General features: G+C 35.8%; 3 protein-coding genes across 5 annotated transcripts in view; 1 reads left to right on the top strand and 2 right to left on the bottom strand.

Annotated features, from left to right (window-relative positions):
• Positions 1-26,479, bottom strand: part of LOC127812909 ((S)-coclaurine N-methyltransferase-like) — a 72,716-nt gene that overhangs the window by 10,994 nt on the left and 35,243 nt on the right. The gene's annotated exons all lie outside the window — the stretch shown is intronic.
• On the bottom strand, positions 204-3,125 carry LOC127812905 (ankyrin repeat-containing protein BDA1-like). The gene is made up of 2 exons (XM_052353472.1): positions 2,179-3,125; positions 204-1,246 (listed from the first exon to the last, which is right to left on the bottom strand). The coding sequence occupies exons 1-2, from the start codon at positions 2,809-2,811 to the stop codon at positions 371-373; spliced, it is 1,509 nt and encodes a 502-aa protein (XP_052209432.1). The 5' UTR covers positions 2,812-3,125; the 3' UTR covers positions 204-370.
• LOC127812897 (plasma membrane ATPase 4-like) lies at positions 14,803-24,820 on the top strand. Of its 2 annotated transcripts, XM_052353447.1 has the most exons (17): positions 14,803-14,969; positions 15,063-15,275; positions 18,452-18,571; positions 18,686-18,922; positions 19,032-19,793; positions 19,923-20,045; positions 20,134-20,238; positions 20,327-20,471; positions 20,568-20,732; positions 22,412-22,650; positions 22,749-22,781; positions 22,877-22,958; positions 23,073-23,233; positions 23,317-23,490; positions 23,782-23,964; positions 24,045-24,226; positions 24,362-24,820. In XM_052353447.1, exons 2-17 carry the CDS (start codon positions 15,219-15,221, stop codon positions 24,456-24,458), a joined length of 2,865 nt encoding a protein of 954 aa, XP_052209407.1. In that variant the 5' UTR covers positions 14,803-14,969; positions 15,063-15,218; the 3' UTR covers positions 24,459-24,820. The 2 variants fall into 2 exon arrangements, with proteins under 2 accessions (XP_052209407.1, XP_052209408.1); XM_052353448.1 differs by lacking the exons at positions 14,803-14,969; positions 15,063-15,275 and adding an exon at positions 17,445-17,959.

Here is a 26,479-nt window from a genome sequence, read left to right as displayed (position 1 = left end):
CTTGCAGTAAAAGAATACAAAAAATAAGTTTTTGTATGCACAAATATTATGAAGTTTTATATAAGAATGTATGAGAAGAATAAGGAAAAAAAATCATATAAATTATCAAAATATTTTTATCCAACAATACAGTAATCTATTTATAGATAATGTTACCACCCTTCACCAAAGGTATAATTATTCATATGTAGTACAATCATTCGTAAAAGAATATAACTAATTCTGGTATATTATAACCCTTTATCAAAAGTACACCCCCTTCACCAAATATTATAATCACTTAAATTAAATTTAAAACAAGTGAGGCACAACTTTTACTAAAGGTTACAACCATTCATGTGTGTAAATAAAATTTGAAAAATTATAATCTCTAGTTCCTTGACTTGAATCTCTTCCCAAACAAGCAAAATGTTACGACCATTCTTTTAAAAATCTGTCCAACATGATGCTCTTGCAGAATCTCTTTGATCATATACCCATACTCCCTGCGCAGCCAGTAAATAGCCCGCACACCGTTACCAATCAGCACAATAGCGATCATCGTCAGCCATGTCAACACCGCAATCTTTGTTACCTGATAGAGTGTTCCCACAGCCGCCCTGATATGCTTCGGCGTCATCTGAATAATGGCAATGAAGTACGTTATGGTCTGCGCCGTGATTGCTATCCACATGGTGATCATTTGACTCCACATCCATCTCCGACGCTTCATCGGCAATCCACTGATCTGTAACAAGATTATGCTCAGAGATGCCAGTAAAGCAATCGTGTCGAAGATCATGAACTGCCCGAAAGCTTCAGGAATGGTGAAGGCCATCACCGACTGCCCCACTTCGTATGGATCCTTCGAATCTTTAGGGGAGTCGTTTTGCCAGACACCACCCGGCGGGGAGATTGCGGCTTGAAAGGCTACCGTGGCAATCAGCGATGCCACTACCATTACCGCGCTGCGCTTCCTGGCCAACCAGTCTGTATGCTTATGCTTCTTAGGCTGCTCTTTGGTGCTGCCGTCCTCCTGCAAGTCTTCTGGCTCTGTAACTGAAGAAACCATTGCTGTATCGCCATTACCTATATGCAGAGGCGGCATGCTGTTAACCCTTATTGCAGCTCTGCCAAGAAGATATTCCTTGATTTCCATGTCTCTTAAATCTCTTGGACTCTGTGCTAGAACGTCCAACGCAGTCAAACCATTTGCATTTCTTGCATTCACTTCAATTGTAGTCTCACCGAGCAAAAATCTAATAATCTGCACGAGATTTAAAAGTCTTTGTGAATCAGTAAAGAATATGATTGTTCCTAATCAAAAAAGAGTCCTAGGGTATTTTCTAATTGGTTAGGGCTGAAAATCAGAATTTGTGGTTCTTGGTGGTGTTGAGCCAAAGTCTATGCAAATCTAAAGAATTTGCTTGAACCATTACATGAGTGCTTACTCGACCCACAATTAATGAAACAGAGTGGTGTGAAATTAATGAAACAGAGTTGCAATCTTTGTTTACAATTGCTAAAATATCTGATCTACGCATGTAACACCATAGGTCCTCATTCGAAAGAAAGTACTAGTTAAGGGCGACTTGCACATTCATGAGATCAAGTAATATACTTAAAAAGACATTTCCACTGAACTGCTGATGTGATGTGGGATCAAGTAAAATCGCGGCTTTGGAATGGAATTTGCAATGTTTAGAATGGAGGTAGAATCTTAATTGGCTGGGTTTGGAAGGGGAAACAGAAAAAACTCTTCAAAAATCCCTAAAATAGCTCCATAATGCACCTCAATTACCCAGAATGCTAACCCCTTTTCCGTGTGCTTTCTCCTCTTAATTCTTCAACAAAACCAGAGGGAGGGCAAAACCCTTCATTTGAGTCCCAAATTACACATGTGGTTTTGAGGTCCTTAATTCAAACCCAAAAACGGAAAATCATGATGCATAATGAGTTCAGATTGATGCTGTACATGTAATAGATTGTTCATGTTATCTTAGGGATTCAGATCTTAAATATTATGATTAATTTGATTTTGATTTCGATTAGAGATTATGGTTAGGTCTGTATAGGTTTATCATTCAAAGCAATACAAAATTCATATAATAATTCATTCAAAGTAATACAAAATTCATTGTTTTGAGTTAAGTGCTTCTATTTGACATGGAAGAAGAGAGAGGGGGAAAGATTAAGAACCTCAAGCTGTTTCCTGGAGGCTGCAAGGTGCAAAATGGTGTTGCCATCGCCATCCTTCCAATTCACAAACCCATCTTTCTCCACACAATCAACCAGCAGCTTCAAGGCCTCCAGCCGGTTATACTTGACACTCAGGTGCAGACAAGTCTCCCCTCCGGCGGTCAACACCCAAGCGGCCTCCGGTTTGACTTGGACCAGCTCGGTCAAAACCCTAACTCGGCCTTTGATGGCCGCCAGATGGAGCGGCGACCGGCCATCGTGATCCAGCACAAAGCACACATCCGGCTTCGCCAGCACCAGGTCCTTGGCCATCTCCGCGTAGCCTTTTGCAGCGGCCACGTGAAGCGGGGCGGAGCCGCGGGAATTGAGGGCGCCGGCGAGATCCGGGTTGTGGCGGAGCAGCTCCGCGGCGAAGTGGAGGTAGCCGAGGAAGGCGGCGACGTGGAGAGGGGTGTCCGAGAGGGAAGAAGTAGGCGGTGGGTTGGAGAGGATTTGGGGGTCTTGGAGGAGGAGTTGGGAGAGAGAGGATAGGGAACCGGTCATGGCGGCTTGGTGGAGCTTGGCAGCCATAGCTTGCTCTCGCATTAGGTACTCTTCCTCGTTCTCATCTTCCAGTAGTTTCAGCAATTTCATTTTTTATCCCTCTCCTCGCAGACAGCAGAATTGAGATCATCAAGCACAAGCACACATCCGTGTTCTTGTGAACTAAGGATAGGGATCAATTTTATCGTGATAAATTTGATAATAATTACATTTATCGTGATATTTTAACATCAATTTATCGCGATATTTTAAATCCACCCAATTTTTAAATACCCATCCAACACCTTCTTCCTCGTCCTCTCCCTTCCTCCAATTCTGAGCTTCTTCTCACATTCTCTCTCTCTCTTTACAGTGTCTTCCCGAGCTTCTTCCTCTCCCAATCATCTCTCTCCCCAAAAATCTGAACTTCTTCCTTCCTGTCCGCACTTAAGCAAGAACCCACCCACCCACCCACCCAAAAATCCGACGCCTTCTTGATCTCTGAGAAGCGGCGGTCCTCCGACATCCCCTCTACCTCCCGATCTCAATCTCTCTCTCTCTCTCTCTCTCTCTCTCTCTCTCTCTCTCTCTATATATATATATATATAGATAATATATATTTCATAAATACATTTGACTATGGTTTGATAGTTTTGGGGTTTTGATGCACTCATTATATTATATTATATCAAAAGGTTTGAATGTGTGCTATTAGGGCATCTAGATACTATCACAAAATTAAATGAAAAATATGAAAACTTTAGAAGTTACTAACTTTCAGTTTGGATGGATTAAGAAGATTAGGTTATGTAAAATGGTTTTCAGATAATTAGAAAATTTATTAATGTCCAGACATGGCTAAATCATAATCATTCTTCTTCAAAACCTCAAAAGCAACCTAAAAATTTGATAGTTTGTCCTGTTTTTTGTCTTACCCACGGAAATTTTCTGTTTTTTTTTTTTAACCTTAAGCAGTGTATTTTGGTTGAGCCTATGCTAATAATGTATTTATAAATTAGCTATTTGGCCCCCATGATGACATGTTATGCAAATTGACTAGAATCCCATAATGCTGTTAATTTATTTTTTACAATTTATTTCCAGTGCTTTTATATCCACATGTAGTCTAATTCGAACTCTCTCCGTTTTGTGTTGCAGTACCAACACATAAACCAATCAAAAGAAGGAATTCGAGTGTTTGTATTAATGAGAACATGTTGAAAACAAATGAATCAATTGTGTTATTTTTTTCACTTAAATCTACAATTTTATCTTGATATTTTTAAAAATTTTATTTTATCTTTTCCCAGTAGACTTCATTTTTAAGTGCTGCCAATTGTTAATGAATTGATTTCAAAAGATTTTAACTTACTAGATATACATATCTGGCAGTTATTAATGAATTGCTTTCAAAAGAATCAGCATATATATTTGGCAGTTATTAATGAATTGCTGGCAGTTGTAAATGAATTACTTTCAAATAAAGCCAATTTTTTTTCCAAGTGCTTTGTACTTGGTGTTTTTTTGAATATTAATAATTTTTTTATGAAACAGACTTTTTAAAGATATCTCTCAATTGGCACATCTATTAACTCATACTGTCCAAATTGTCAAAAATTGTGTTCATGTTTTAGCGCTAACTAAGACACATAACCATCAAGATTAGTTAATAGTCAGAAACACATCTAGACACACAATCAATCTAGTTTTCTTGCTTGGAAGATTATTCTAAACCAGGTTGATTAACCATTCTAACTGACCAGTTAAACTAATACAATGAAAAACATGGTGTATAACCTGCATCAAATCTAAAACTATTCTCTCAATCAAAGACATCTAAACTAAAAATGGTTTTAGTATTAGATAGAACAGAGACTTATAAAGAAAAAGAACTAAGAGAAAAGGAAACAAAATGTGCATTTTATTTGTGGAATCAGATTCCTTGAAATATAATATATAGAAAAGAGAACTAAGAAAACATGGTTTTGCATATAGCTACACGACAAAAAGACATGGGTATTAGAAAATGAAGACACATACATATATATAAATCAACAAGAAGAAAAGAAACTTATAGAAATTGATTAGAAATACTAGCAACCAACGTAGCAAACCACAAGGCTATTAGTACCTAAGAAAGCTCAAAGATAAAGGGAAAAAGGGCGTAACAAAGCTACCTGGCACCACCATTAGCGAGTGGTGAAACATAACCAGCCAAGAAACTAACTCTGGCCATGAAGGTAGGTGACAATGATGAAGACAACAAAGATGAAGAAGACGAGGCAGCAGCAACAGCAGAAGAAGAAAAAGGGTTTGAAGCCATGGAAGGAAAGTCTTTAGCCGATCACGCACTCGCGCAGAGTTGGAGGTGGATCTGAGGGATCCGTTGTTATGCTGAGAAGATGAGGTGGAGTGGCGTGAGGACTTGGGCGGATATGGGTGTTGATTAGTGGTTAATTTTGTAAAATTTTATTATAATTATAACCCCCTTCTTGATTTTAAATTGGTTTAATTGAATAGTTATGTGTAATATATATATATATATAATATAATATATTATAATAAACATGTAAATATAATATATATATTATAACATAATACATATACTCAATGGAGTGCATGCATGGAACATCTATATAATGTATAAGTATTAGGGTATACTCGTGCCTGAAGGCACGGTGTAATTAATATTAAGATTAAAATATAATAATGTTTATTAATATTGCAAAAAAAATTATAAATACTGAATAAAAAATATAAATTAAAGCTATTATAGAGTCGTTAACATTTTATAATAATTGTTTTTATTAAATCTATATAATAAAGCACATTAGTAAGTGTTCTAAAATCTAAATACATTAAATTAAAAATTAAATATCAAACAATAGATACCAATCGTCATCAGGGACCCTTGGAGCCCCCGACAGAGGCCGGTCGGGGGCCCGTGGGTCATCTCGGACCTCCATCGCCCCCTGCCATCCCTCGCAATGCTTTGCCCCCATTCGTCGGCCCCCTCACCAGCCGTAGACCCCCATTTGCCCCCTCATGCTGTTGCACCCGTCGATAACATGGGTGGGTGGATTTGTGAGAGAAAAAAAAAAAAAAAAAAGAGGCAGAGGGAGTGAGGCAGTGAGTGAGGGAATGGGAGAGATGGTGCAACAGAAGGAGGGAAAGAGACAATGAATGAGGAAGTGAGTGGCCGTCACATTCGTCGGCCCCCCATATGCTGTCATTCCTCCTGCTTCCCTCACCACCATCACATTCGCCGGCCCCCCACCCACCGTTGACCCTCCATTCCCCTACTGCCGTCGCACCTGCCGATGGCATGGGTGGGTGGGTCTATGAGAGAGAGAAAGAGAGAGGGGGGAGAGAGAGAGTGAGGGAGTGAGTGGTTGTCGCACCTGCCGGCCCCCCACTTACAGTCGGCCCTCCCTTCCCTTCACTACTGTTGCACCTGCCGATGGCATGGGTGGGTGGGTTTGTGATAGAGAGAAAGAAAGGAAGTGAGTGAGGGGTGGGTGAGTGGATCTGTGAGAGAGAGAAATATAAAGGGAGAGAGAGAGAGATAATGAGTGAGGGAGTGAATGGACGAGAACATCATTCATCTCAGGCATTGAAACGTGTCTTTAAAATATTTTACATATTTTTAGATATTCTTTTGCTTTACTATATAGATGATAATTATAATAATAATGTTATTTTTAATATAAAATAGTGACATTTAAATTTGAAATAAGAAATCAAAAAATAGATGAATCGTCCTATAGAAATTATGAGGGTTTTTTTATATTTAATTTTATCTTTATTTTATGAAGAGATTGTTTTTAATTATTTATAATCGTTCTATATGATAAATTTAATTTTTTATTAAACAGTAAATCATAACTGAACTAAATGTCATACTTATTTTCTTTACTTCATCACTAATATATTCCACCATAAAATTTGATTGATAGTTTGCGTGATACATTTTGATTACATAATAAATTGAATCAATAAAAATGGATTAATACTTGTTATAAATAAAATGGATTAATCACAAACCCACCCACACATTTTGATTATATAATAAATTGAACACTTATTTTTTCACGCAAACTATCAATCCATTTTAAAATAAGAAATCAAAGAATAGAAAAATCATCCTACAAAAATAAAAAAATAAGATTATTTTTAATTATTTACAATTGTCCTAAATGATAAATTTAATTTTTTATTAATTAATAAATCATATTTAATTAATGGAACATGCAACTATAAAAATACACATAAAAAATACATTCCGTGCACATCAACGCAATGCAATGTATTAATTAATTTGGAGTCTGTATACAGCAATGTATTAATTAAAAAAATACATTTTTCTTTTATTTTTTTCTCTTTCACTATTCATCTTCTTCCTCCCGATTCTTCTTCCAGCAACGCAACGCACAGCACCGACCATCGCTCGCACAGTCTCTGTCGGCCGCCGCTGTGGCCAATGCCGTCTCCGTCGGTTGTCCTCAGTCATCCCCCCACTACAGCCATCAGTCGTTCGTCGCTGCGGGCCACCATCGTCGTTCGACCCTGCGCGCACAGACTGCCATCGCCGTTCGACCCTGCCGCTGCATCGTCCAACCACCATCGGCCGCGCCTCAAACCGCCGCACCCAACCGTTGCATTGTCCGCCACCGGCCACCGTTTGGCCTTCAACTTCCTTGCCCACTGCTTGCTTTCTGTATATATAGAGAGAGAGTCGGTTGTGTGTGGGCGGTTGCATTGTGATTGTGTATATAGATGTATGTGAGTATGTGCCTGTGTATATAGCCGAGTGTATATAGATGTGTGTGTGGGTGGGTGGGTGGCTGCGCTGTGATGTAAACTTTTAGTATATATATATATATATATATGCGTGTGTGTGGATGGCTGGACTATGAGTGGAAGATGGCTGCCGGACTTTGGGCGGGAAAACTTTTAATCCCAACCATCAAATCTTCACAAATTGATCCAAGCCATTAAAATGTCTTTCTCTTATACATTTTCAAAAACCATCATGTTTTATTATATAGATATAATGTACTATATAATATATCATATAAATATATACATAATATATAATTTAATAACACTCAATTGCTTATTTGTAGGCATGAAGAATGTGGGTTTGGAGATTCAAATTGGATTGAAAAATGAAGAATTAAAGCCCATGAAAAATTAAGATCCAACTTGAGCAACCCATGGAAGATATCATTTGAAAAAGGCCCAAGCATTATTTTTAATCCTAATGAAGATCAAAAACCCAATTGTAGAAATTTTTTTTTTTAAAATATTTGTTTTGTGAGTGTTTTATTAGGTGTGTTTTTTTAGCTAAAATTCATTTAACTATTAGGTATGTATTATAGTTAAAATCTATTTAACTTTATGAGTGCTTTATTAGGTGTGTATTTTAACTAAAATTCATTTAATATTAGGTGTGTATTATAGTTAAAATCCATTTAACTTTAAGTGTGTGAGTGCCCATTAGATATAATTATGTCTAGTTGAATAATTGAAATTGTGTGATTTGTATTGCATCTTGTGGGATATAAATATCTCACTTGATTGCATTTGTAAGAGTGATTACTATTCTTGAATCAAAACTTAGTTATTTTCTTAAAATTCTCTTTTTGAGAATTGCTTTTGTTCTTTCTTATTTTCTCTATTGTTTTCTTTTGTGATCTTACTTACTTTTTTTCTTATTTTAAATTCTTATGCCATTTATTGTTACTTTATTATTCACCGCCTAAATGGCCGGTTAATCTATGCCTTTAAATTTCTACAATTTTAATTATTGTCATTTTATTATCCACTGCCAACATAGCCGGTTAATTTCTACTATTTTAATTCTTGTTATTTAAATTATGCCATTTAAATTCCTGTCAATTAACTTTTAAATGGAAATGAGTAGTTAAATCCAATATTGGGTTAAGACAATAACAGTGTTCAACGCCAATGATTCCCAAAGAAAGCTGCGCTTAAAATAAGTGACATTAATTTAAATTTCAGTATGAGTGTGTATTAATTATTGAAAAATCATTAGGTTTGGATTGGAACGTAAGCTTAACTTAGAACTTCCATGCCATGTATGAGAGTTACTAGAACTGTAAACTCTATCATACTTAAATTCGGATGATTAATTTAGTTGTTTTGTGTATTAATTGCAATTGGATTTATGGTAGTTGCTTAAATTAGAATCCCGCATATCATGTATGAGGATTGCTTAAACTAGAACTATCATCATCTCTAATTGTATTTAATAACAAACCCTCATATCTGAAATTAAATTAATGTTGCTAATCTTTTATGCTAAAATTTGGAAATCAACGGGTTGGTGTTGAAATTGTCTTAACTCAAGTACTATCCAATTTCATATTCTCACATTCAGTATTTATTTCAACTTCTACCTTGCTTTATTTCCTAGTATTTGTTATCTAAAAAATCCATAAAAAAACTTTGTTGCCAATTCATCTAAATACGTGTGCGTGTGTGTGGCAATTTTTTTTTCCTTTGGTCATAAATAAATCTCTCAGTGGATGACCTGAACTCATCTAGAAAATATAAATTTAAATTTGGACTACAACTGCACTCGTACACTGACGAGTATAAACCTCTCACCAAAATAAAGAAAAAAAATATAAAAGTTTTAATGTGTTTTTATTGTATTTTAATTGCAGGGTGAGAGTGCAGCCAGGTGTGTATGTTGGGTAGGGTCAGCAGTAGAGATATCGAACATCTTGTTGAGCTCACCGGACCTCTTCATGTCGTCGTCGGTGTACAAAATTGTGTGAGAGGACATGGTCTATTAGCGGTGGGCCTTGAGATGCTCGGGTCAACCTGAAACGTAGAAGCCGTTATTAAGCTGGAGTAATGGGACGCCAGAAGAGACACAGTCGCACGCGAGAGAGATAGAGAGTGGGAAAGGAAGAAGCATGTGTTTGGGCGAGTAGAGAGAGAGATAGGGAAGGTGAGGAAGAAGCATGCGTTGGATAAGATTTCAATGTTTTGGCTAATTGATGGTAGATTTGTAATTAAAGTAGAGGACTAAGATTAAGTAGTATCAAGAAAATATTTGTTAACGTTCAAATTTGGTCGACTGTGATTCGTTGGCCTATATTAACATAATGATTATGAGCACGAGGGGAAGAAGGTAATAGCACAATCAATCAGACAATACGCTAGAAATTTTTACGTGCTCCATCCATAATCATGCCTAGTCCACGACTACTTTCTGATCATTTTTACAAAGTAACATTATGTATTTTCTCATATTGTTGTTGCCATTTTTTTTTTTTTGACCCCCTATTTATAGTGTGGGGTATTTATAATTTATACAAAGTTCTAGGTAGTAGGGTCATATTGTGAGGGACAATATATCCTTATTATCTCCATAAAATCGAGAAAAAAGTTTCGCACCATCTGAAACCTGGTTGACCACGGACAAGACAGGTGGACATCATCTCCGGTTATTCTGCTTCGTGGTCTTCTTTGCGAGTTGATCGGATTGGTCAGCGAGCTAGAGACATCGTTGAGGAGCTCGCTCATCATCGCAGTTGGAGATCGCACTTTATTAATTGTGCAACCTTACTAAGGTGCCTTCGGCCTTAGGTTCATTGGGCTTCGAGAAGTTGGGCCCAATCCTTAAACTATTCCCAGCCCAAATTGGTCCAGTTAGTGGCCCAAAATGGTTCAAAAAATGCCCATTATAATATTAAAATATTTTGTCGAAATTGTAGGATCGAGCGACTGGAGTCCTGCAAGGGAGGGCATCCCAATAAAATATTAAAATATTTTTTGAATCAAGATATAGAATGGTCAAATAAGGTTGAGAAGCATTTCAAGATTTTTATTAAACTATTTGTTAATTTTTTAAAAATATACTAAAATTACACTTTTTTTTTCATATGATTGTTAAAATAAATATGATTAGAACTCAGATAAGGATTTTTTTATTAAAATATTCTTCTCATTATCAAAAAGTGTGAGACTTTTATGAGACAAGTGGACATATGGGTCTTTTTCTTTTATTTATAAAATTTCAAATAAATTTATTTAGATGAGGACATAATTACTTATTTGATTTTAACAAATAAGAAGTCATGTGATTTTTTTTTCTCAATGGATTATTAAATAAATTTAACAAATACAATAAAAAACACTTTTATATGGAATGTTTTCCATATATTACTTTTTCTATTCTATATATTGGTTAATAAACACTACCTTAGTAGGATCTAGATCAAAATCAAAACTTTTAAAATTTTCAAACTAAATACCATAGTAGTTAGGGTTGGCACACAACCGAGGAACAATTATGTCACAAAAATGTAATTTGTATATTTATTTATGATTTTTTTATGACATTCATAAATTAATGAGTATCACTAAAACGATATGAAATGAGTGTCCATACAACATTTCTAATCCTACGAGAGCTTAATGAATTACCCCCAAAACCAAATTCATCCATTTTTGCTATTCACTCACTTTTAAGAAATAAAATTGATTAAATAGTGGAAATGCTTACTGAATTTTACACTAAAATAAAAAAATGTTACTGCACTTCAATTTGTAACCAAAAGATCATTGAAGTTTAATTTAATATATAATTTCATAACTATCATCAGTTATTGTTAAAAGAAATTAATGAAATGTTGATGTTTTTATACTTTAGTGTAAAATTCAATAATCTTATTGTACTTTTATATAAAATTCAATGACTATTTATTCTGTTTGGTCTTCCACATTGTTAGCCATATCAACATCTCGTTAACCTTTTTTAGCGACAATTAACGATAATTATGAAATTATATACTAAATTGAACTTCAATAATCTTTTGTTTACAAATTACAGATTAGTAACATTTTGGTATTTTAGAACAAAATTAAATGATTATTTATACTAATTAGCCAAAGAAGACCATCATTGATGTTGATGTCGATGACAACTGCTCTCTGTCCATTGAATGTGAGTCAACGTTGAAATCGTAATTTAAAAAAAAAAAAAACCCTTTTTAAAACAAAACCGTGCAGGACACATCTTTTGGCATAAAAACTTTAGCCCCAATCACACTTATTTTCTTCTCTCTTTTTTATCTCCTCTTTCTTCCATTCTCACGTGTTGCCAGAGTGTGAAGACTGGTTGGTTTGGTAGAAGGGAGGCTGCATATGAATGGGTCCTAAATTGATGTGGACTTAATGTATATATAGATAGATGAATGTTGCTATTGGCTCAAGGCAAGGCAACGATTGCTTTTAGTGATACTGATACAGCATGTGAACGCTTTCCCAAAGCCAAACAACTTTCAGTTAGTGGTGATGTCTGTGATAATAAATAAATGCAACTCATCCTCCATGTCCCGGCGTTTCAATTAATATGAATATGATGCTTCTTATCTTCCTCACATTCATTCATCTCTAGATGGGACATACACCCATTTCCTTTTATCTCTCTTTCCTTTGCTTTCCTTTCCTTCTCGTGAACCTTTCCATGTCTATTAGTTATGCTGTGTGGTGATGAATTTGGAAAATATTTCCGAGATCTAATTTAATTAGATGGTGAGCGGTCAATTTTATATATTAATTTGTTAAACTGTGAAATCGACTATCCAATAATTTAATTTGAATATATATATGGCACAATATTAATTAATTTTAACAAATGAAACTCAAAATGGAACCAAATCAATCACCCCACTTACGTTGGAGCTAGGCTACCGAATCATCTATCTATCTATCTTCTCAATTAACAGAACTCAATTAAGATTAGTTAGCTTCAATATTTGCTATGTACGGTCCGCCCAACTGGCACATGAGAATCTGGGCTGATTTGATTGATGGAACCCTCACAAGGAAATGCTAATTAGCTAGCTGGCTAATGGATGCAAGCTAGGGGTACCGATGCCTGCCTGCCAGCCAGCCAGCCTTGGTCTCATTTTCTTGTGGCATCAGCAGCCATGACAAGGCACGTTCCCAACACTTTTAATAGATGCTCGCTGCCGTGTCAAATAACGTGGCTTCCGCAGCAAGCATTGAATTAAAGGGATTAAGGTGTTTTTAGTACAGTTGGATCGGTCTGAATCATTTTTAACACATTAAATTATTAGTGTGAATTTTTAACTAAATTAGACTGTAGTCTAATTTAGGTTTGGCTAAATCACGGTTTGAAATGTTATTTAAAATCACTAAAAAAGATATTTAAAAATAGTAAATAAAGACACAAATATTGATAAATAAAGATAATTAAATATAAATAAATAGAAGCAAAAAATAAAGACAAAATAATATAAAAAATAAATAGGATGGGCTGCCAATTATTAGATTTTTATAATAATAATTTTTTTTTTACTTTTTTGGACAATTCAGTTTAAAATCGAACAGCAAACTGTCCAAACCTCAAATCGTGCGGTTTGGACAGAATCCAAATCGTTTTCGACCGTAAAAAAAAAAAAAATCAATCGGATCAGTTTGATTCAGTTCGATTTGACCGGTTTCCGTGGTGCACCGATTTTTTTGAATACCCCTAAAAGGGATGTTGCTCCGGCCCTTTTGTTTCTCTTACGTATGCTGAGTGTATTTTTGTATATTTTTAATTTATATATATATATTTATCTTTAAATTAAAAAAAAGGGATTAGGCAGTCTGTTTGTTCTATGAGCATTTTATCAATCTTGTTGAGAGTTGTATCTTTTCTTTGTTCTTTCTGAATACGTACAATGATATTTTGTATATTTTTTTATTTATATATATTTATCTTTGATAAAAAATAAAAGAAAAAAAGAGATGATGCTCCTCTTCTCGTGCCGCTGCCCTGCACATGCGCGCGCATCTGCTTGGCGGGCGGACATCACCAAGTTTGCCGCAAACTCTCTTGAACAAGTAAATGTAAATCCAAACTCATGGGTTGACGTACGGGACAACAAATTGAATCAAATGGGTCTGTGAGGTTTTTTTTTGATCGAAATGTAAATATGTATATTGATCAAAATATACAAAAAAAAAATTATCGGATATGAAAAGGTGCAAAATAAACATACCTTTGTATATAAAAAATTTAATTCTACAAATGATGTACTCAACACAAGACTTCATGCCTTCAAAAACTGCCCGATTGCGGACATTCCCTGATTTCGTAGCTGCCAAGGCCATCCTTTTGACTCTGCTCTGCCACGAGGATCCTCTGGCTTCACGCTTCATCCATTTAATCGCACCTGACCTTTGGGTTTTCAATGGTCAGATAGCTAAATACATCAGCAAACAGCATCAGCATCAGAATCAGGTTAACTCGGTGAGACAGACTCAGACGGCAAGCATCAGCTGACAGCTTCAGTCAAACTGCAAATCATCATCATCGTCGTCATTTCACATTCAGTATCCATTCGGCCCGTCAAGCCCTTTGCCCTCCCCTCCCATCCCCTACCCCACCCCATTGCCCATTCCGTTTGAACTTGCACGCCGTTCACAGGCTGACTCTGACACGCAAACGCAACCCACCCACTGTTACAAAGTAAAAAGGAAAATGTTATTTGAACACTTTGACATTTTGGTACTATTAATTAGTCTCATCCATTCATAACCCTTATATTCTGGTCAACCCATGCACCGTCCCTGCCCACATACGTCCATCGTTCCATTTTTTTTTTTCAAAACCATTTTAGCCTTTTCTTTTGACTTTCCAGTTCCATCAACCATTTTCCTGTTTTGGGTACCCGACCCTCTATAAATAAATTACATAATGTTTTATAATTTATATCTATATGACCGGCCGCCACACCCCAAGATGATGCGAAGGACACCCGACTTGAATCTGGGGACGGCGGAGCATTAGATTTCATTAGTTAATTCAACATGGGACTTAGAGCTGGTGTTTATAACGAGATTAATTAGCTAATTGTGCTAACAGTTAATTAATATATAATATTAGCAATTGGATTCTATCAAATGATAATTTATTGTGGCGGCGTTACGTAGTCATGATTATGAATATGATACTGAGGTTAATTAGCTATGAAAGATGATCATGAAAATGTTAATTAGTGCTGAATGGACGGGAGATAATCGGAGGGGTATAAATATAAATTTACAGGGAGGGAGGGAGGCAGGCAGGGAGCGAAGGCAACGCAACGCAACCGCTCGGAATAAATTCTTCCGTGGCTCTTCAGTTCACTTCACATCCATCCCTCTCTGTGGACTGGACGCCACGGACAGCTAGCGAGCGAGCTCCCGTGGTTGTGGACTTGTGCGTAGCATCAGCAGTGAGTCTCCATTTCTCCGTCCACCGCCGGCCACTGCGCCTTCACCTTTTTCCTCTTTCTTTCTCACCGTTGCTTCTTTGATTTCCTTTGCAGACTGACCGAATATATATATATATATATATATATTGACTCTGCCTGTTGCTATATTGCCGGTCTCCTCCTTCTCTTCATATTTGAATTGATAGTTAAGCCGATCAATCACAGAGGTCTGTCTCTGTCTCTGTATCTCTTGATCTCTCGGCTTCGGAGATGGGGAGCAATAAAGCTATCAGTCTCGAGGAGATAAAAAACGAGGCCGTCGATCTGGTCTCTCTCTCTCTCTCTCTCTGTCTCTCTTTCTCTTTGATTCTTGTACTTCATGTATGTATGTTTGTATGCATGATTATCTGTTCCATTCTATGCGTATAGATGAACATGTTGTGATCGATCTTGATTGTGTTTTTGGCGTATCTTCTTAGCCATACATTTACGGAAAGGAAAGAGCCCCTTCCAATTCCATCGCTTTAGATTTACGCTTCTTCCTTTGTCAATAAATTTCTCTCCCCTTTCTCCTGCTTGGCTCATGATAGAATTTAAAAAAAAAAAATTATTATATTAATATTTAATACATTCAATCCTTTATGTTTAAATTTATTTCAATTCTCAAGAGTGGACTTCATTCAAATCATTTCTCGCTCGACTCTTCATTCATTCCGCGGGTTTCACGATCGTGTTGTGTTACCTTGGCGGCCTGGTGAGTTGAGGAATCACGGTCTTTCCTCCTGCCTTTTTCTTTCAACTCGGACAGGCGACAAATTAACTTGCCCTGGTAGTTGATTAACATTAAAATACAATATTTCTAGCAACAAATTATTTTTAGAGATTTTTTCTTAATATCAGGTTGTATTGGAGTAGGGTAATTTGATTTTATTATTTATCATTTGAATATCATAGTGGTAGGTATATAGGTGATGAATTTACAAATTTTAAATATATAAAAATCTATAAGAGAAAACATTTCTCCTTGTATAAATCTAACTCTAATGGGAAGTCAGGGTAAGATTTTTGTAACGGGGAATTAGGGTAAGATTTTTCCTTCTCTTCCCAGTTTCTCCAAGTTGGAAAAAGAGGCATTATTGTTTCCAAATCTGACCCGACTTCTAGGCCGTCAATGGGTTGATAATTTTATTATTTATTATGTAGTACAATTTTACTATTTTCTTTATTCAAAGAAAATCTTTATTATCAGATTTCTTATCGATTAGGTCATTCATTTGAGTGCAATTTTATACATCCTTTTTAATTGAGATAATGTGACATTCATTAATTTTGAGGGTAAAAAGGTCATTTTGGAAGTCTCCCCCTAAAAACCCACCATGTCTCTCTCTCTCTCTCTCCTTCTCTTATTCTTGTCATCTCTTTTTTAGCCGCTACCTCCTCTTTTCACCTCACCTCGTCGTTGACTTATTTTTTTTTTCTTCCTATAAATGCCTCATCGTTGCCTCATCTTTTTGTCGCCCATCATTGGATCATCTTTTGTTGCGGCAAAGGGGGATATAGTGATGATTGACCACAAACCACGAGGTGAGGCGAGGAGGTAGGACGATAAGGTGAGACAGCAATGAAGACAATAAGAGGCTTGCTGAAAAAGAAGAGGAGGGATGGAGAAAGTGAAAGAAGATAGAAGATAGAATGAGTTTGACGATTCAAAATTGACCCCGGGGCGCGCCACAATTGACGGGGTCACATTACCCCTTTAAAAGGGGTGCACAAAATTGCAGTCCATTGGTTTATTCTCCCTTTTCTTTTATTCTAACCATAGCTAAGGCTGCGGTCCTTTTTGTTTGTTTGCTGACCAAACATTTTGCATTTAATTCTTAAAATAGTTGTTAAAATTTAAATTTAATTACTATTAAACGGCCAGTTTTTCCATTTTACATCAGAGATTTTACTATATAATTAACAAAAATCTACTTAATTTAATCTTATGCACGAACAAGCTTTGTTATATGATCTATTCACTGTTTTTATTTATGACTTCAAATTTGCGGTGACAATTACTCCTTTTATCTTTACTTTATTAATTGCTCGCAAACTGTCACTTGAATAGTTTTAGGAAATATCTTTTGTTTTAATGATGCGATGATAATAATTGAGTCATTATTTTGTAAAGTTTGTAATTTTTTTAATAAGTTTATCTTATTAAAATAATAATAGTATAACCGTAATAATAGGCACTAACAACTAAGATTTCGGTGAGAATATTACCAATTTCATAAACATTCGTGTACGTAATGTTATGAATAATTATTATATTTTATTATACTATCTATGTACCCACCAAATTTCAATGCATGCATAATTACTATATCTAATTAATATTTGTCTGTATATAATCTTTATTAAAAATAATTAGCAAAAAATATTTATTAAAACGATGATACAATCAATTATATTATAGATTTATCACAAGTATTTTATTATTTAACCATTTGGTATTATAAGATCAAGCATATATTAGTTTTAATTTAAGCTTGATGTTACCGTCGTCGCAATGAATATTGACTTCTCAAACAGACATTCCTTTGTTACCAACTGGGCTTTCGTCCTGGTTGCTTCAGCCGTTCTCGCCACATCCACCCACCCTTTGCTTCCTCCCTGCTACCACACACTGCTTGCTAACCTGACCACCCGGCACCAGGGCCTCTTCCCGCTTATGGTGGCAGCGTACAGTGAACCTATTAGTTATACCGATGATAGCAGTTCGGAACAGACACGTAAGAAAAGGAAAATTTTGGTCTGCTATATGGATGTTTGAACTCAATTTCTTCAAGATAGAGTTGGTGTTTTTGTATCTCACTGGGGGATGGCCACGAGGTTACTGAGCTGGAATTGCTTGAAATCTTTCAGTGTTGATGGTTCTCTCATCCCTGTTCTGTTGGACCCCTGATACTTTCTTGTCTTGTCTGAGCAACGAGAACTGCATGATGGCCCAGTTGACATGAAGTGAAGTAAATTTCACATTTGACTCTCAAGATGTGTTCCTTGTATTTTATATTTCATTAATTTCTTTTTGAAGCTAAGCCTGGATGAGTTTTGCAACTGTCATAGAGTTATGTATACTTATGCAAGATTGTTGCTGGTAGCACATCATTTTCTTTAGAGCAGAATCATTGGCAAATTCAGATGTGAATTTCCAAAAGAGATTAGGAGAACTGAGAACTCGATGAGCTGCGTCTTCTTCAAAGTAGTCGTTTTGGATCTTAAATGTGTGAACAGTTTAAATTTTCACTTCAGCTGAATCTATATATATTTATGTTGTTCTGTTTGAGCTTATCCAATTATTCCAAAAGTCAATATGTGTTGTCTTCTGCTTTGCTTTATTTGTTGTCAAATTATTCCACACTACTCATTGGACAAGCTGCCTAGTATGTAGTAGTGGTTAAATTGAGGTTGTATATTCTGTCTGTACCTGATACATTGATATTGTTTTCAATTTGTAGGAACGAATTCCTATAGAGGAAGTGTTTGAGCAGCTAAAATGTACACAAGAAGGTTTATCATCAGAAGAAGGAGCCAGCCGGCTTCAAATTTTTGGACCGAACAAACTAGAGGAGAAAAAGGTTAGATTTTGTTTTCTTGATTGTTTCTTGTGCATCTCCTCTTCTAATTCTTCGGCGTTATCTTAGTAAGTTGATCTCACAGCATGTGATTATTGTTTAATAATGCACAAACAGGAGAGCAAGATCCTCAAGTTTTTGGGCTTCATGTGGAACCCTTTGTCGTGGGTCATGGAAATTGCTGCTTTGATGGCCATTGCTTTAGCAAATGGTGATGGGAGAGCCCCAGACTGGCAGGATTTTGTTGGCGTTGTTGCCTTATTATTTATCAACTCCACAATCAGTTTTATTGAAGAAAACAATGCCGGCAATGCAGCAGCTGCCCTTATGGCTGGCCTTGCTCCAAAGACAAAGGTAGACTGTTCACAACTGAAAAAACAATATGGTTACGCTGTCAACTTTTCTCTCTTTGATGAAAAAAAAATGTTTCTCGCTTTAACTTTATTGTTATAATGAAATATAGGTTCTAAGAGATGGTCGATGGAGTGAGCAAGATGCTGCTATGCTAGTACCAGGAGATATCATAAGCATTAAGTTGGGAGACATAATTCCAGCAGATGCACGTCTACTTGAGGGTGATCCACTGAAGGTTGATCAGTCTGCTTTGACTGGGGAATCCCTCGCTGTTACTAAGAACCCCTCAGATGAAGTATTCTCGGGTTCAACATGTAAACAGGGGGAAATTGAAGCAGTTGTCATTGCTACTGGTGTTCATACATTCTTTGGTAAGGCTGCACATCTAGTGGATAGTACCAACAATGTGGGACACTTCCAAAAAGTTCTCACTGCAATTGGTAACTTCTGCATTTGCTCAATTCTTGTGGGGATCCTTGTTGAGATTATAGTTATGTACCCGATCCAGCACCGCAAGTACAGAGACGGAATTGACAATTTACTGGTTCTCTTGATTGGAGGAATCCCGATTGCTATGCCCACGGTCTTATCTGTTACCATGGCTATTGGTTCTCACAGGCTCTCCCAGCAGGGTGCAATCACCAAGAGAATGACAGCTATAGAGGAAATGGCAGGCATGGATGTGCTTTGCAGTGATAAGACTGGAACACTGACTTTGAACAAGCTAACAGTTGACAGGAGCCTGATTGAAGTGTTTGCAAAGGGTGTGGACAAAGAGCATGTGATTCTGTTAGCAGCAAGGGCTTCACGGACTGAAAATCAAGATGCTATTGATGCTGCCATTGTCGGAATGCTTGCCGACCCAAAGGAGGTACGAATATCCGAAGAATTTAATTTATATTTTTTCATTTAGATTTTGATTTGGTTATAACAACAAAGAAACAATCAAATTCATATGCTCGTATTTTTTTTCCTTCCAATTTTCTTATTACTGTGGCAGGCAAGAGTTGGTATTAGAGAAGTTCATTTTCTTCCATTCAATCCCGTGGACAAGAGGACAGCTCTGACCTACATTGATGCTGATGGGAATTGGCATCGAGCCAGCAAAGGAGCCCCTGAACAGGTACTCCTAATTTTTCTTGGTCCTGTGGGTGAAGGTGAAACTTACAGAGCCAAACCTATCTCTTTTGTTTGTCATTGTCTATAAACAGATATTAACCCTTTGCAACTGCAAAGAGGATGTCAAGAAGAAGGTTCATGCTGTGATTGATAAGTTTGCTGAACGTGGGCTTCGATCTTTGGCAATTGCTAGACAGGTTTGCAGATGTGGCAGTGACAAATTTAAACTTGTTAATTTAATGGAACAGCCTTATTCTAAATGTCAATATTATTATTTGTTTCCAGGAAGTACCCGAAAAGACAAAAGATAGTCCAGGGGCGCCATGGCAGCTTGTTGGTTTATTGCCTTTGTTTGATCCCCCTAGACATGATAGTGCAGAAACCATCAAAAGAGCTCTTAATCTTGGCGTAAATGTAAAAATGATTACTGGTAATAATTTGTCTATATGTTAGTTTTCTCTTAATTTTGGTCTTATTCTGTAGATAATTTTCATTGCTTGTTACTTTATGTTTTTGCTCTTTCCAGGAGATCAACTTGCCATTGCCAAGGAAACTGGCCGCAGGCTTGGAATGGGAACAAACATGTATCCATCTTCTACTCTGCTAGGCCAAGACAAAGATGCTTCTATTGCAGCTCTCCCTGTTGATGAGTTGATTGAGAAGGCTGATGGATTTGCTGGAGTATTTCCAGGTTGGTCTGTTACCATATTCTTTGAATTGTGAGTACAAACTTGATAATATTTCCACTACTATTTACTAATTGTTTCACTACATTTATATTATCAATTCATAGTTCCAAAAAGAAAGTAATTTATCCTAGCAACAAAAAAAAAAAAAGAAAATATTTTTTTCCTAAAATTAAGAAGGTTGAAAGATTATATGGACTTTAGTATAGAATACATAGTTTGCTGATATTATATTAAGGCATGTAGCAAAAATTTTCTGTTCTTTTCTTCTATGTGGAATAATATGAAATCGTTTACCTGTAATTTGTATGATTCAACTCCAATCACATTTGTATTTCATTTAACTTCATATCTGCATTGAAATGAGAAGTTTTTGTCTTATTCTTACATCTATGTGTATAATGTCCATGTAATTTCAAGTATTGATAAACTGGGTGTGGAACAAATAAAAGCTCACAACATTATTGAAAGGCAAGGGGAGTTGATAAGGACCATATTAGCCCCTGGTTTAGCAAACCCTCCCTTATCTTTCATTGGAAACATTTTTGATATATACTATAAAATCACTGACTTTTCATTCTTCAACCTCCCCCACAATCTTTTACATTTTCCAAAATTATGCCAAACAGTCATGGTTTCTGGTATTGGCCTTAGCTATCCTATATCTAGTCCCTCATTTTCTTTTTTGGGTTTTCTGTACTTCCCATGGAAACAGAACTTGGGTAACAATGAGTTGAGGTTGGCTTCCACTCCACTCTTTATTTAAACCATAATATTTCATGTCCTTTATCATCTCAATCTAACTTTATTTTGGCCCCCAGTATCTGCTGAAATTGCTGCAAATTTGGACTTTGTCATGTCTAGCCTGGCATCTACTATTCTATTTGCCCATATTCAATAGATTGTGCCTCCATACCAATCCTACCTTTTTTAGTTTTCCACATATCTACCTAGGCATGCCCATTTCAGTTATATTGATTTTGTTAACATATTTATGACAGATTGCTGCTTCTATGGTTGTCCTACAAATTTTCCATTTAAACTTAAAAGACTCAGAAGATGAAATGGTTGAAATTCCCTATTTTTATTTAGGAAACCAATAAATAAGAATGGCATTAACTTATTAGTAGTTTTGGTTCTGTCAAATTGGTGTAATCTTCTAGCAATTTGTTGTACTTGCACAATACAACATTATCAGGCAAATCAAGGATAATCAAGGACATACTAACCTTTCTAAATTTGTTAATCAAATTATGTTGTGCTACTTCATTTTAACAAAATGTAAAATCTAGCCCTTGAATCTTTTTCTGACCACAAATGAAACAAATTCTATAGAAAAGGATTGGTCAGTCAAACTACTATTAATTTGCTAGCGTTAATAGTTCTAAGGCTTTAAGTTCCAAACCTATACCAAGCACAGATATTTCCAATGGTGTCCCTAGTAAAGAGTCCACAACTTTGCCCTTAGTTGACATCTTATTTTCTCTTCTCCTTTCTCTTAAATGTGTTTCTCTCTAAATTTTTAAGTTTCCTGAAAATATCCAGGGTACTAACATTTTGTGTTCTTTTCTTTCTTTTGCACCACAATATATCAAGCATTAATGTAACTTATTTTTGTTCTTTTCTAGTTTCTACTTCAATTTTTAAACGTGCTTAACTGTTTGATCTGTTCTGTACATAATAGAACACAAATTCGAAATTGTAAAGAGACTGCAAGAAAAGAAGCACATCTGCGGAATGACAGGGGATGGTGTCAATGATGCCCCCGCTTTGAAGAAGGCAGACATTGGAATAGCTGTTGCAGATTGTACCGATGCTGCTAGAAGTGCTTCTGACATTGTCCTCACTGAACCTGGGCTGAGTGTTATAATAAGTGCAGTGCTAACTAGCAGAGCTATATTTCAGAGGATGAAGAACTATACAGTAAGCTTAGTGTTCTCTTTACTGCAACCCTTCAGTATTTAACATGTTATTTCATTATTTTCTATTTCTAACATTACTTTGAATGTTTTTGTTTTCAGATTTATGCAGTTTCAATTACCATCCGTATTGTGGTAAGTGAAAGAAAAAATTTTCAGGCATGTTTACATTTAGTTGTTTTGGTAATATAATTTATTTGATTTGTTTCTTTTGATTACAATTTTTTCAGTTTGGATTTATGCTAATTGCTCTGATATGGAAGTTTGACTTCGCTCCCTTCATGGTTCTCATTATTGCCATTCTAAATGATGGTGAGCTCACATCTTGCAGTGAATTGTATTGTTAATACATAATCAAACTCCTTTCTGAGTTTTAGTAGGTCTTTCTTAAGCTTCTTTCTAATTCCATCTGTCGTATATACACAGGAACAATCATGACAATCTCCAAGGATCGCGTCAAGCCATCTCCAGTGCCAGACAGCTGGAAACTGAAGGAGATTTTTGCAACTGGCGTCGTGCTTGGAGGCTATTTGGCACTAATGACAGTAATATTCTTCTGGGCAATGCATGAAACAGACTTTTTCTCGGTAGGATATACATATTTCGCTTCTTCAACATAAAAATGTAATGGGATGTTTGGATTCTATTTATTTTCTTCTTTGTGATACAGGACAAATTTGGTGTGAGGTCATTGAGAGAGAAACCTCATGAGATGATGGCTGCCTTGTACCTACAAGTGAGCATAGTGAGTCAGGCTCTTATATTTGTTACAAGGTCTCGCAGCTGGTCCTATGCCGAACTCCCTGGACTACTGTTACTAACGGCTTTTGTAGTCGCACAGCTGGTAAGAAACCTCCAAATCTTTCTGGGTGATATATCCACCTATTGATGGAAATATTTCCACCATATAAAAGTTTTAATACAAAACTCATTTTCAACGCTATGTGGCTAAATATTATCTAATATTACAATAAACAAAATGCTACGTGCCACTAACTTTTCTGGTTTTCCTGTAATTCTATTCATGGGGTAAGAAATTGGGGATGGCATGTGGTGGTCTACGGTGACCAGTATAGCAAGTTTGCAGATTTAGTTTGGATGGTCTGTTCTAAGTAAACTGTTCTCTAATTGACAGATTGCCACTCTCATTGCTGTTTACGCTAACTGGGGTTTTGCAAACATCAAAGGATGTGGTTGGGGATGGGCTGGCGTCATCTGGCTTTACAGTGTGGTTACGTATGTTCCACTTGACATTCTCAAATTTGCAATCCGGTACATATTAAGTGGGAAGGCATGGGATAACCTTTTGGAGAACAAGGTAGAATCCTAATAATCCTCTAAAGGTGTACTCTTTTTGATTGAATCTTTGTAATCTCTTGTGGTTGTCTTTTGTTACAGACTGCTTTTACCACTAAAACTAACTACGGGAAGGAAGAGAGAGAAGCCCAGTGGGCTGCTGCACAGAGGACACTCCATGGCCTCCAACCACCTGAAACCACCAACCTTTTCTCCGATAAGAGCAGTTACAGGGAGCTTTCTGAAATTGCAGAGCAAGCCAAGAGACGCGCTGAGGTTGCAAGGTGATTATCTGTTCTTTTGATCGGTTAAAATTCCAGAGTTAAACCAGAGCTTGTGATTATCTTCTTCAATTGGCATGCTGGATTCCTTTCTGAGACACTGATACATTAACTTGTGGTCGGTTGGTTGGTTTGCAGGCTAAGGGAGTTAAATACCCTCAAGGGACACGTGGAGTCGGTTGTGAAGCTGAAAGGACTAGACATTGACACAATCCAACAGCATTATACAGTTTGAGGGCGGGCTTGAAAGAGAGAATAAAAAGAGGAAGAAAGCCTATGATTTGCCAGAAAGAGTCCATCCTTGCTTTAACCATGAGAGAGAGAGAGAGAGAGAGAGAGAGAGAGAGAGAGAGAGATTCCTCCTCTTGCTACAACCATTCATTTCCAAACTTGCATGTGTTGCTTGTTTTAGTCTCACCGGATAGGATTAGTTTGCTTTAGTTTTCTTCTCTAATAGAAGATAGAAAGCACTATGTATGTTGTACACAAGTAATGTAAGCTGAAAGCTGTGTACTTTCTCATGCTTTCTGCCAGCCTGCCTGTGCTATTACTATGTAATGACATTTGACATGGAAGCAAACAAATTAAGTTTACTGAGATTCAAACTCCCCAGATATCTTATTCTTTTGCTTATCAATCATTTTAGGGTCTGTTATCATCTCATCACTATATATGTTATTTTAGTAGAAACTAGTGGAAAGCAAGGGCATGGCCGTTCCCTCTTACCTTATGGTTCGAGACATAATGTAGCCAAAATGCCAAAACCAAAGGTAGATGTAATTTCATAATATAAATTAAAATTACTACAATAATAGGCATTGACACTGAATTAACTTAATCTTATTATTATTATTATTGAACATTTTAAATTTGATTTCGTCTTATCAATTGAGTAATGGATGCTAAATGAGACTCATTTCTATATTTATAGTGAAATTATTGATAAATAATTACGTACTTGCTTAAGGAAGTATATACTATTGTGAATTATTTGGGAATAAATTATTTACAAATTCATCCATGACAAGAAAGATGAAACACAACATTCTCATTCTCCTGTGGAGGAGAGGAAATGCATATCACAGTCCTGTCTCTCAAATTTTATTTTGACTAGAAACGTAAAGTAATGTGTAATATATAATAGTTTTTATTTATTTTTTATTTTATTACATAAGTAAATAAGGTATTTTATATCGGATCATGCTACATGTACACCATTTTTGTACATCTTGGGCTACACAAGGGGTATTATGACCAAAATACCCTGCGCCTCTCCATGAGCCTCACGCGCCTCTATGCGCCTCATGAGGGGTTTTTTGTCATAATACCCCATTTTGTAGCCCAATGTGTACAAAATGGGTGTACCAATAGCATTTTCCTTTTATATCACAGAGTCTTATCAATAAAGTGAATTTTTAAAATACTCTCCATAAATTAACTCTATTACCAAGATTTAAACTTATGAGCGCCAAATTCATAGAAAACTTAATTTTACTATTACACTAAATCTCATTTATTTTTAAATATTTTTTAAACAAATTAAAAATTAAATTGTAATTGTCAATTCTCAAAAACATAATTTACTTTTAATTTGTTGCAAATCATTGACTTTGGACTCTGATGATATTTTATGAAAAAAATTACTAAAATTTTTACTAAATTTAGGGTTAAGGTACAAAAGGATTTTTGACTTTTAATTTATTGTAAATTGATTTTATATTTTAATTTTGCTATGCTTTTTTGTTGTTCAATCACCTCTACATATCTAAACTCGACCCTCATCTATTAAAAACATTATTTCACGCTTTACCTCTAACCCTTCTTTATAAACAACCCTTCTAAACCTAAAATTGAATTTACAAATAGATTAAACAAAGAAATATTGATTGAGTTGGGTAAGTTTGTTTACAAAAAAAAAAAAAAAAAAAAAAGACTAGAGACAAAGCATTAAGAAATATTTTTATTCATATTAAAAGGGGTGGATCGAGTTTATATGAATTAGATGATGAGATGAAAAATAAAATTACGTTTTAGTGATTAAGTGTTTGATGTAGCAAAATATTTTATTACATTAGTATTCTATTAGTAAAATTTAACAATAATTAATGTGAGTGACTGAAAATATAATAAAATTAAAATATAATTATGGATTTGTAATAAATCAAAAATCAATGAGTTTTTTTTGTACCCAACCTTAAATTTAGTGATCATTTTAATAATTTACCTTAAAAATGCCTCTCTCTCTCTCTCTTTCGG

Source organism: Diospyros lotus, chromosome 11, assembly GCF_014633365.1.
Source record: "Diospyros lotus cultivar Yz01 chromosome 11, ASM1463336v1, whole genome shotgun sequence".
NCBI lineage: Eukaryota > Viridiplantae > Streptophyta > Magnoliopsida > Ericales > Ebenaceae > Diospyros > Diospyros lotus.
The sequence above is the reverse complement of the archived record's forward strand: the minus strand, read 5'-3'. Positions and strand labels throughout refer to the sequence as shown.